Source organism: Alternaria dauci, chromosome 5 (assembly GCF_042100115.1).
Source record: "Alternaria dauci strain A2016 chromosome 5, whole genome shotgun sequence".
NCBI lineage: Eukaryota > Fungi > Ascomycota > Dothideomycetes > Pleosporales > Pleosporaceae > Alternaria > Alternaria dauci.
Window position 1 is genome coordinate 1,783,250 of NC_091276.1, and position 12,199 is coordinate 1,795,448.

Genomic DNA, 12,199 nt, shown 5'->3' on the forward strand with positions numbered 1-12,199 from the left:
GAGCGAGGAACCCAGGAGTCCCTCCCGCCTGCACTATTGCTTGTTGTCGGTTGGGGCAGCGTGCTACGATATCTTCAGACACTGCGCAGCCAAAGTCGGCAAGTTTTGCTACTACCTGGCCGTTTGCAATCGTCAGGAGGATATTACCAGGCTTGATGTCTCTATGGTAGATTCTGCTCCAACCGAATTGGAAGATTTGGTCGTCATTCATATCCGGCTTTGGGCCACAGTGGCAGTAAGTAAGCGCGCTAGCCAGTTGGTAGAACCAATACCAGATCTTGTGTTCGTGCACATAAGCCCCTTTGGCAACTCCTTGTGCCACATCTGCCATGCTTCCCACGTCGCAATACTCCATATATACAGCCCCCGCTGGAATGGACTTATCGCGGAAATGGTCTACCATCTTCGTAATATAGTCGTGGTCCTGGATCTGATGAAGAATCTGGATCTCTGTAGAAGGTATGCCGTACTCGAATAACTTTTTGCTGAACCGCTTCTCAATGAAAACCATACCCTTGGCGCGTGGGTTGTCGCATCGGACTTTGCTTATGCCACCGTTGAGACCTCCGTCCATAGTTCCGAGGCGCTGAATCACGGTCCACCTTTCCCTTGCTTGTCGTCGATGCTGTACGGAAAGCTTCTTGCAAATGTCTGCCATCGTACCTAGGAATGTCTGAGTTGAAGTGAGTTATCGGTAATTGTCGTCAGTGCTAGCGTCGGGAAGGATTAGAGGGTTATATGGCCTTTGACAGCTATGCAGGCCTCGAGCTATGCAAACTCATTCATTCAATCAATTAACGACTTTCATGATCATGAGATAGTGAATCAATGCCTTTGCGTTGTAGATGGTACAGACAGCGATCGCAACGTTCTAATCATCGCGCCAGTTCCACCTTCAAGAGATGTGGCGTACGAGACATATTGTGTGAAAGATCATTTATGCACAGTATGTAGACTCCTACACATTTCAGCATTCTTCCAACCGTATGACCTTGTAAACGTGATCAGAGAACAACCTGTATTTCTTACCCACGTGCGTCTGCTGAGTTTCCACCTGACGCAGAAACATTAAACATAGCAAACTTTTCAGCTTCAGATATTGCGGCAGTTCGCGAGCTTTCAGTGGCATCATCCTTATACTTACGAATCCTGTCATTGAGAGAACCTGTTTGTTCACATCGTCGAGGCTTTCAGTTGCAGAAATCACAAGAAGTTTTTACTCGGCTATCAATTCACTACAACACAACATTGAATGGCACCAAAGCGAAGACCTTCGAAGGGTGGGAAAGGGAAGGAGACTATTAGTGAAGATCCAATTGTTCATGATCCCTCTTCAATCGACGTCGAGATGCAGGACACGCCACGAGAGGCCACTGCATCCCTCAACCAAGCGAACGTACCGCTATCTGGTTTCCACAAAAGATCCTTGCCCGGCCGCTCTGCCCCTCCCGAGTCCGCAATGGTGAGTAATCTGAGGAGTGAGCTAGAATATAGCTCCGTTGATACATATGTTGGTCCGCCACCCGGCTACGTTCGCAATTCAGGTCCTGCTCAACGTCAATCCGATAACAACAATTGGCCGCATGGGGTGCTCAGCGGTGGCGAGCTGATCCGATTCTTGGAGGACTTATCGCGTAGCTCCCGACGCGACCACTGGCAAGTCTCTACCTGGCTGGAATCCTTCGCCGCACGCTTCGGTCGCATCCACAACCTCGATGGTCTCGTTGTGACGAACGCGCAAGACATGCACATGCTAATGCTAGCACACAAGGTGTGGCTCGAAACAAAAGGCAAACCAGCCAAAGGAGATATCTTCTGGGTGGCGGGACTAGAGCCAGTAGGAAATGTGGATCCGGACTGGGAAGCCAAAGCAAGTACTAGTCTTCCCGAACTATCCAGCACATATAGCCAGAAGCATTGGACGGCAGGAGAAGCACAGTATCTGCACGGCACGTCGATAGAGAGGCCTAGAAAGGGAATCATGGTCTATGCGAAATGGATTGACGGCATGGGATGGGAGAGGGAAATCTGGCAAGCGTGAAGAACGTCGGACGTTGTTTGCACCCCGAGAGCGATAGTGAATCAAGCGTCTTTGCAGTTATTAATACGCGCTGCTATAATGAACGAGTTCGTAGTGCGGACGAATAGTGATGTCGAGGAATGACGGGCGGCAGCCTAAAGAGCCGCGAGATCATGACGTCATTGCCACAAACTATCAGCCATGTCTAGGAGAGTGCGACCTCGGGAGCAGACTGCATAAAACCAAAGCAACTCGAAAGCATTACAGGGTACTAGTAATCTGCCAGTAAACTCTACCAAGCCAAGACAGCTGCCGACAGTTAGTGCTCATAGGACCTCGACCCAGCTGTCACGTGTACGCTCACCGTTCTTCAGACCCATGACCACCCCTCCCACTCATCTTTGTTCTACAACGCATTGTGATCGTCGCTGCAGTTCATTATACTCTTTGCTACCTGTTCCTTTATTCTCATGAATATGCACCATCTTCTATTTTCAATCTCATGTCGATCGTTCCGGCCCGCGTGTGCATCTCACTTGCGTTTTGCACAGCCTCACTACCGGGTTGGCGTATATGATCATCCTCCGTGGGTCTTGATAACGGTAGGAGCAACCGTTCCTTTGCCCCACGTAACGTTGCCCCCAGGCTGGCGCATTCTGATCACATGAAAGTAATTATGGGCGAAGGAGCGGGTGTAATACCTATGAGGGCTATGGTAGATGGATTGTGGTGATTCTCGCGTCAAGCCTTATATGCAGCTAGGTCTGGCGTATAAACCTTGCCACATAGGCTCTTTGCGCACCACACCGTATGTTTGGGGGAGTGAACGCTCATGCGATGAATCTCAGGAAATCAGGTCTTCGGTTAGGGTCAATACATCCGATGCGTCCGAAATCCAAGACCGATGTATTGAACAGCCGGTTGTAGTACAACGTCCGCGAAATAAGCTTTTCCGCTCCCAAACTCCCCGCATACAGTGTGTTCTTCTTTGGGCCTTCCGTGCGGTTCCATGCGTGCCTGGGTACTTCAGTGCTACCACTAATGTAGGTAGACCAGCATCAACTCGTCGGTTGACGATATGGGACGTGGCGGTTGGCCGTAGGATGATGGTCACGTCGTCTTCTCACCTCTTCCCAGGTGCTCGAGCAAGTGCTAGTGTGGTAAAGCAGAAAAGGAGGTACCAGGAGCTTGCACCCAGATTTTGATCTATATGCCATATCTCATGGGTACGTATCACCGATCATGATAATTCCAAACCCTTGTCACATGAAGTACCCACTGGCCGGGTAAGGTGCGTAGTTTCAAATTTCCGCTCCTTGTAAGGCTTTCCACAAGGCATTCTTCCATCGTTCGGTCTACTCTTGTGGAGATGAACATTTCTCTAGCTGATAACTTTTCGTCCGCTAGTAGCGGACTGATCAAGTGATGCAAACGAAGCATCGGAGTTCATCTGGTTTGGGACAGGCCAATAAAGTTTGGGGCGGAAAAGCTGTTCTAGGCTGCTGGATGCATTACGATGTCTGTTTCGGAAACACTGCTTATCCACGCTGGCCACGTAACCTGCTCGAATTCCCACAACGGCAGCTGCAACTGCATTGGGAAACACATCAATGTAAACAGCCATTGCCATATAGCACCGTACTCTATGCAGGGGCCATTTCCACCCATCCCGGCTGTTATTCATCCTGTATGAATCGCTTGGGTACGACATCAAAGTGGCCGGTTTGGACACACCGTAACTCGGTATCTGAATTGTGGGGGCGGTGCCGCAATGAGCCAGTGCATACGCAGTACGTACTCGCTTCGCTACAGAAATGCATGCAGACAGTCAGTCTCTTATTGTGACCGTGAAATTAAGAATGTGTGATTGAAACATGGATTCGGGGCCAAAAGGCCGGAGCATTGCTCCATGAACCGGCATGCTTTGGGCTTGCACGATACTCCACACGAACCTGACCTCCAGAAGCGCAGTGCGCATGTTCTGGTCTAGCCTGGTGAAGATATATCCAAAATGGAATACAATTCTGCGTTCGGACGGTTTAGGTAGCTCTCAATAATCTGAAGCATAATCATCTTCGTGTACCTCGCCATCTGGCCTCTAGTTCGCGAGCCCTTGCTGACGCTTCTTGTCTCTTCTTCGCCGCCATCTCCGCTTGGCTCTGTTGGTAGTCCGGAAGTTCATCATCCGAAGCCTGAGGATCTTCCAATCCTAATAGCTCTAATTCTGCCGTAACGGCGCTCATATGCGATGGTGGTTGCCATTGTTCATATGCGCCGAGAGGCGGATTAGGTACAGGTAAAGCATGATTCAGCACGGGTCCTGCTTGTAATGAGATGAGCGGTGGTGGCTCGAAATTCTGCCAGTCATCTCTCTGCTCTCTGTGCGGTCGTCGTGTAGATTGTGTTCTCGATGAGTATTGGGGGTTCTGGAGGGGTATTGGAATAGTGTCATTAGCACTTCGTCGAGCAAAGAGTGAGCCCTGAAGCTGCGGTGGGCCGGTTGGTGAAAAGGGTTCAGTATCGTTTGGTAACCCGGTCATTGCTTCAGCAAAGAGATGAAATTGAGAAACATCTGCAAATGGCTCTGTGGGTGATACCCATGTTGTATGCGGTCGTGGTCGACTGTAAGGGTTGTCGCGTGCCGTTACGCCCAGTGTAGGTTCGGGGAAGGTACGCGATCGCGGAGGTGATGTGGTCTCGAAGTAGGGGTTCATTGAGACGGCACGCTGCTGTTGAGGACGATTGTATTGATGTTGTGGCAGCGGAGAGTATGGCTGATACTGCACCACGTCTGGATAGTCCGACGCAGAGGAGTGTGCCCGAGGAAGGGTTGCTGGATCTTGGTGAGAAGACTGGCTGAACTCGTAGGGAGAATTCGGCATGCTTCGTGAGTAGTTGTGTCTATGGTGACCATTCGTATCCACACTTAGGTTAGTAGAGTATCGATTTTGATGGGATGATCCGGGTCGCAGATGTGTTGACTCTGTCTGGCTTGCAGGTTCGCGCCGGAGAAATCCGCGCAACGAAGGCGGTTTGCATGATCGCTTATCTCGGCCGGACGGCGATGGCGGAAGTGGTTTGTTGAGGTCCGAACTGGTTGTGATAGCAGGTATCGTCGACGAACTCGCCCCACTACTGGAGCATACACTGATCCGCTGCGAGGTTGCTTGGTATGCCGATCGTTCTGGCCAATAGTCGTGGTCTTGTTGTCGCCTTGTAGAAGCTGGCATATTTAGCCACAGCTCGTTCTCGGTCTGTATTCGACTGGAACGGTGATTGTGGTGTGCCATGTATTCTATATTTCCCTTGTGTGTTGACCCAGTGTTGATGCGTAGGAAAATTGGACTGGAAGCTGTGACTTGCTTGTTGGCAAACGGTAAGTCCGCAAGCTTATAGTTAAAAGTTGTTGGTGGGATCGTCAGCAGCTGGGCGTCGGGTAGCATGCTAAAGCGAGCAGCTTCGTATGCAGATGTATCCAAGGCTGAAGACAGGGGTGTGTAGGCCAGGCCTAAGAGCTTGTTGTTGAATGTGGAGGTTAAGTGCGGCTTGATGGCGTTGCGCTTCTGCACGACTGTAGTATTCGAGCGAGTTTAAACGATGCTGATAACCGATTCGCAGATCTGACAGCTCCAATTATTCTATGCTTCCGGAATCCCGGGCGGGTGGTATCACCAGTGGAACAGGAGCGATGTATATGGTCGGAAAGTTTAGTGCGGCATGGTAAAGGGTGGCGGTGGTTAACGGGCGCAGGGGTAAGGCGTCGGTTGGTAGATTACTGTGTGTAAGTGTCGGAAGGGAGCGTCCTTACAGAAAGACCTGCAGACTGCTTGGGGTGTGCATGTTGCAATCGTTCCAACGAGGCGAAGACAGAGGAATATTCCAAATCAGGATCAGACCTCGACGGAAATGGATGCGGATCTGGCAGAGTCCATATCTAGGATTATCTGAAAGGATTTTGAGGCGGTTGCTGGCCTAATTCTTCAGGCCAAACGCCAAAGCTTCGGAGAGGCTCGTCATGCTCAGTACGGGTACGGCACATGAAGACCCCTTCCGACGCCCTGAGCATGGGCAACATAATAATACCAAACCGCAAGCGGTGAGGCTCATGGCGGTACGTGATCACTCGACCTGTGTACAGCCAGCCGCTCGCCTCAGCGTTCAGTGCATGAGATTTGATGGCGATGTGGGAACGCGCCCAGCGGCAATAATTCTACTCTGGGTATGTAATGAGTTGGATGCGTGGCAATGGGTAACGGGAGCAGCGATCATCAAGGACCAGGTGAAGGACGGAACGCGTGCACTGCCTCCCCTAATTTTAGATGGGGGAAGCGCTAAACTCTAACGTAGCAAGTAACCGAGGTGCCACATAACCCTGTCTACGCCCACCGTCCAACATCCCCAACCTTCAAGATCGCCTTCGACACCGCTGCACCATGTCCATGGACACAGCGAGTGCCCTGCGATTGTGCGTCTTTCTCCACTAGTGTATTGGGTCTTGGAATCAGCTGTTTCGTCTGGGTCTGTGAGTGCTGAGCCTCGGAAACGCACAGGTGCTGACGCGCATCGATGCAAACAACCCATGACATCAGCCAGCCCGTCATTCCATCGTTTCGTGCTGTTTTCAGCTACAGCGACAACAATGCAGCATTGATAACCCCCCCTTTTTTTTCGCCACTCCATTGTAAAGTCACAGGTGTCCCGAAAGCCCGTTGTTGTCGATTGAGAAACGACTCTTTGGCCACGGTTTTCAATGTGACGTTCAGCGGTAAGGCAGACTTCGTTCATCACTTTCCGGTTTGGCACTATGGCTACAACAAAAAACATCTGGCAATGCCCACTCAAGGCCTCACGATGCTCGCCTGATCAACTCCTTCGCTTCCGCGATTGGCCTGCGTCCATGACCACCGAAATTACGATACATCTGAAACAGGCACTGCACGCCTCTACTATTCTGCATAGCATACTTCCACGCGGCTGTGTGTCATTGTCTCGACTGACTACAAGAGTTATTTATGTAAGAGCATTACACTTCATCATCTGTGCTGTCAGTGTGGAGGTGGTAGCGGGGACATCCTCCGCACATATCTAGGTACGTACAATAGACCAGGTATAGGTTACAGGCCGCTGCATCATGACGCAAGTCTTACCACGTGGTTCAGCGACTTCGAATATAGTGCGACAAGACCAAGAATAACGTTTGAATGACAAAGTCACGGTGAGTACTTACGACTCCAAGATTGCCTTGAGCACCGTCTCGGCGATGTACATGCGAGTGACCTCAATGGCCACAGGCTCAATCGCATGCAACATGATGGAATGTGGATCGCCTAAGGGTATATCACGCTCCGTCAGTCCCTCATCGTTGGGCCTTAAGGCCCCCTACTCCCACATCGTATCTCCTATCCATGCACATCTTCCGTGTGATCTTCCATAGCTACAGCATTGCTTCTACGACCGGGCATCGAAGACATCTTTCCACATGACACACCGTTCTAGTCGAGCTACAACGCTTCGTACTAGTCAGAGCATCCACATATGCATGGTCTTGAGCTGGTCGGCAGTGCAAATTAGTCGCCAGGCAGTTTTGGAAAGCGATAAGCAAAGGTATGGACATGAGTAGACAAGTCAGCTTGTCGTGGCCCCGTGATATTGCCTTGATGTGAACTTGATCTGGGCAGAGGATACATAATCACGGGTGACGCTATCGTGAATTGACGAAACATATAACAAGTGAACATGGATTCTGATTTAATTCCTCTTCCTCAGACTTCCATGACAACTACCTCTGGCTTCCTTTGCGCGCGCATGGGCGTCGGCTTCACCACCCCGACCTTCGCCGACCAGGTATCGGAGTGATCATCGAGCTGAATCCCTTTCTCAGTATACTCAGTGTCATCTTGACCTTGTAGCCTCTGTGCTAGCATGTTCCTCGCAGCTATCGCGGATCTTGCCAGCAAAAAAAGTGCTACCATCCCACCCGCATATCCCAAAACATGGAGGATGATGCTGACGTTCCCGTGAGCTGGGTTCATCCATTCATACACATAAAAGCCTTGCGTATAACGAGTGAGATACGCGAGGCCCAGGTATATCGACAGAACCCCAAGGACAACGGATAGATGATGCCACGGCAGTGGTTCGGTAGCCGATAGTACGATCTCAGTCGCAGCAAAGACACTATTAAGACCATGGACGGATATGTTGATCCACTGTTCGAATCGTCCCACCGGCCATCCAGAGTTCATGGTACCCCAGAATACGATCGTGACCAGAAACGGAAATGAAGTCATGGTGGAGTAGTACATGCTATGCAATAGCTGCAGGTATTTGGGCCAGCCATGTAGCCATGTCCTCTGTCGGAATGCGTACATGAACGTATGGACGCTCGAGACAAGGAAGTAGAAGCCGAGTGACCAGAAAGTAAGGTACGTAAAGAAGCTGAATGATTGCCCGATGGCTGCGTCGCCTTGTTGGATGGTGTAGGATCCGATGTTGACATCTTTGAGCTTAATTGTGGCTGTTTCGTTCGCCAGCCAGGCATAGCATGTTACAATGGTCGTGAAGCAGTATAGGCTCAGTAGGGCGCGGATACATGCGAGAGTGATTGATGAAACGAAGGGAGATCGAACGAATGTGTATGATGGGTCAAAACCGGCCCTGGGTACGCCCCAGGCTTCGTAGGTGAATAATTTCATGGTAGAGAACGTTGGATAGGGATTCGTCGAAAAGAGAGAGCGGAGTGCCGATGATGACCTGCTATGAACGTTTGCTTCCGACTTGGTGTTAGGAGGTCGTCCAGTCGCCAGCAGTGTTTTGAGAAAAGAAACGGTTGCATGATATAGGAACCAAGCGCCCAAAACACTGCCGAAGGGACTTTTTCCTGCTTCAATATTTTTCAGAATTGGCTCAGCAAGCCACTGCGAGGCTCTCAGGTCAGTAATTGCATCTTCTATTGACGCCACAAGGGTCTTCTCGTGCGCCACCATCACGTCTTTGCGCTATCATCATGCGAAAGTCAGTAGCTACCGACCGAATCGGCTTGACACTACCATGGATTGAACCCTTTACGCCAGCCTTGCGCCCCACACCACGTGTCTCAAGGGTCGTGATTCATCAGCCTTCCTTTGATGATGGCACGTGGGTCATCGTCCGGTGCGTACGGGGCTTCCGATGGCGTTCACAACGATACACCCGTCTTGGACGCATTATTCGTCGTGATGCCGGAATTGGATGTTGTTCAGGTGGGTCGATGGTGTTGGCGACGGGCAGCACGCTTGAAAGAGTCTGGTGTGGCCTGGTTTCGTGCTAGCTCGAGCCAAGCGCGCGCAGCCTTGCTTCTCAGCCGCGTACTACGTGCGTCCAGATCTGTCAGGATGCGCGGAGGGCGCGATGGAATCGGACAACGCTATGCATGGGGGAATTTCTTGTTCGCGTTCGGACAAACACTCAAGGATCCACGTTGTAGAAACATCGACGAAATTCTTGGGAAAGTTATGCTACCGGCGACAACAATCAATGCCTCAATGTTCGACCGAAAAAGCTCTTCAGGTCTGGTTCCGAGCCGCGTGCCGCAGTAACCCGCACTGGAATGTCGCCATCGCTCGAAGCATACCACGAATACGCCTCCAATTTCGCAATGTTCAACGAACAGTTTGTATCAACAGTAAGAGAAGATAACACTTTACTGAATAGCATAAGATGATGGGTTATGCGTTATCTTTGTCTCCAAACCTCCTAGCTTAAGCGAGTGTCGGTACCTTTGGTCGGCACGTTTATGAAACCTCCAAACCAAACACTAAGGTTCTAGATCTCTGCTGTCCCAAAATGTTTACTTCTTCTTTGAACACCAAGACAACAGCGGTTTCTGCTACTGATCCCTTAAGAACAAGTTTCGCGTGTCAAAAGAGACGTTTTTGTTCTTCATGCTGTCTGGTTTCGTGCCCAAGTTTCTATAACACAGGGGAAAATATCTCACGCACAACTCTTGACAGCAAGTGGAAGACGTGGAACTGGTGAACCCAGGGTCACGGCATACTATTACAATACTACTAGCTCTCACAAGATTACGCATCATTAGCGATCTTAGTAGCAAGAGTAGACACAAAGTCAGACAAATAACCAAAATTGTTCCGGTACAAAGACTTTCTTCCATACCTGCAGAGCAACTTCAAGGAGCTTAAATCTCCTCAGTAGCAAGACTAGTTCCTTGCAGCCCACCACCTCTAGTTCTCTTCAATGTGGACACTGATACCCTTCTCTTCACAGTCCTTGACGAGATCATGTAACTTTTTGCGAAGGCGATAGAGTTTCCTCCTACGTGGGCGGTAAGCCAGTCGTATGGTACCAAGCCCAGGCCAGTATAGGCCCTCTGCGGCCATCGTTAGAACCAAGAGCGCTACCGGAGAAGTACAGCCATGGAGCTTCAGTGTCTCAAGAGAGTTGGGGAAGTTTGTTAGCAGCGCTTTGTGATCCTCGCGACTCTGCTGGATGCCCTGGTTCTTAGAAGGAAGCACAAAGCGCTGGTTAGCCTCCAAGTACACGAGGTGTCGGAACTCGCTAAGGTTTCCGAGGAACGTAACATCTTCTTCAACAAACCCTGTAGAGTGGAGGATAACTATGCGCTTCAACGAATCCCTCTGTTGGAGCAGTACGGTCCGGATAGTGTGTAACCGATAATCGTTGCATCTGAAGAATAGCGCGCCGTTGACCGTGTACTCGAAAGCCTCTAATGCGTCGCAACGGCTAAGCAAGTAGTGCAAGGCCCCTATGGAAGCGTAGCATCCAATAAGGCGGACAGTCTTGGCGTAGACTCGGTCCAAAGGATCTATCCAGAAACACGATTCTCGTTTCTGACAATGAAAGTTGCCGAATGTTACATGAGACAAGGCCATGTCAAAAAACGCCAGTTCCCTTATGCTTGGTAGCTTCATCAGAGAGCAACAACCCAGGTTAAGTCTAGCACCCGTGAGTTTGCGAAAGTGCAGTGTGATAAAAGAACCGAAGGAGGCCACAGACCCCAAGTGTGTTGGGAGACAGTACATGCTGCCTTGCAACTCCAGAAACTCGAGGCTAGATAGCAGTGTAAGCAAGAGACATACCGCAGCCGGCTCATTTCCATTGGCTAAACGCGTGCCCAAGGCCGTTCTGATGGAGGGGTGCACTCCAGCTAGAGACGAAATGGTTGACTGCATGTCCATCATCATCTGTGGGGTGAAGTGGCTGTCAGGAAGATGTGGACAATAGTCCTGCTCCCGGCTGACCGAAAGCGCTTTGAATATGGAGGCATGAGACTGGAGAGTTCCCACGTCTGTACCAGACGATAGCTGGTACAGGTGGCCGAGAATGCCAGCGAAAGCATTATGGTCGCCCGGTAGTAGAGCGATGGGATGATTGATCCGATTTGTCTCGCGAACAGTACTGTGTACACGACGGCAAGTTCGAGCGACGGCGTCTAGAGAAGTTTTGTCATTGCTGAGATGTAGGAAGATCTTCAGCAAAATCTCGTCAGGCATACCTTCGAGTGTTGATTGTGCTTTGCGAACCGGCTTTAGCAAGTCCTGAAGCTTGTCCACCAGCTCGGCCATGGATCCGGGAACGAATGGTTCGGAAGCAGTACTATATGGCTGTCTTTTGGATGTCAATATCTAAACCTGAAGTCTTGAGGCATATGTCTTACACGCTGTGAACCGATGGTGATCCCTTGGATGTGACTTTCGGTTTGGTTTGACCATAACGCTTAGAAACGCGCTTCCCAAAGGGGTGGCAGATCCTGCACCTGTTTGACATGTCGGATGACAGTACTAAGGCGGAGCTTCAATTATTGGAACACACGCATAACAAGCTGGCGGATGACATACCAGCTCGGGAGGCTTAAAGAGAGCCAGGGAGACGAAGAAATCTTCTTTCCAGACCGCGATACCTGTGCGAGGCGTCAACAAATAACCCAGTAGGTTGTCGAACGTATCTACTCCTTACAGCGATACTTTGCAGGCCGCTTGGTTCTAGTCTCAAAGCCGTCGTACAAACCGCTCGATGCGCGAGAGACCGAAAGTTTGACTGAATGTGTCGCTCCACTTTGTGCAAAGTAGTCGTCTTCTTTGTATCTCTCGTACGGGTTATGTGTCTCACCTTTTATCGCTGTACTTGTCAATATCTGCTGCGCGTAAAGTCAATATCCTT

At 50.4% G+C, this 12,199-nt stretch overlaps 1 protein-coding gene across 1 annotated transcript; it reads left to right on the forward strand.

Moving 5' to 3' along the window:
* Positions 1-1,252: 1,252 nt before the first annotated feature.
* ACET3X_006074 (uncharacterized protein) lies at positions 1,253-6,306 on the forward strand (the record flags this gene model as incomplete). Its single annotated transcript, XM_069452245.1, has 1 exon — positions 1,253-6,306. One exon carries the CDS (start codon positions 1,253-1,255, stop codon positions 2,039-2,041), a length of 789 nt encoding a protein of 262 aa, XP_069306434.1. The 3' UTR covers positions 2,042-6,306.
* Positions 6,307-12,199: the final 5,893 nt, after the last annotated feature.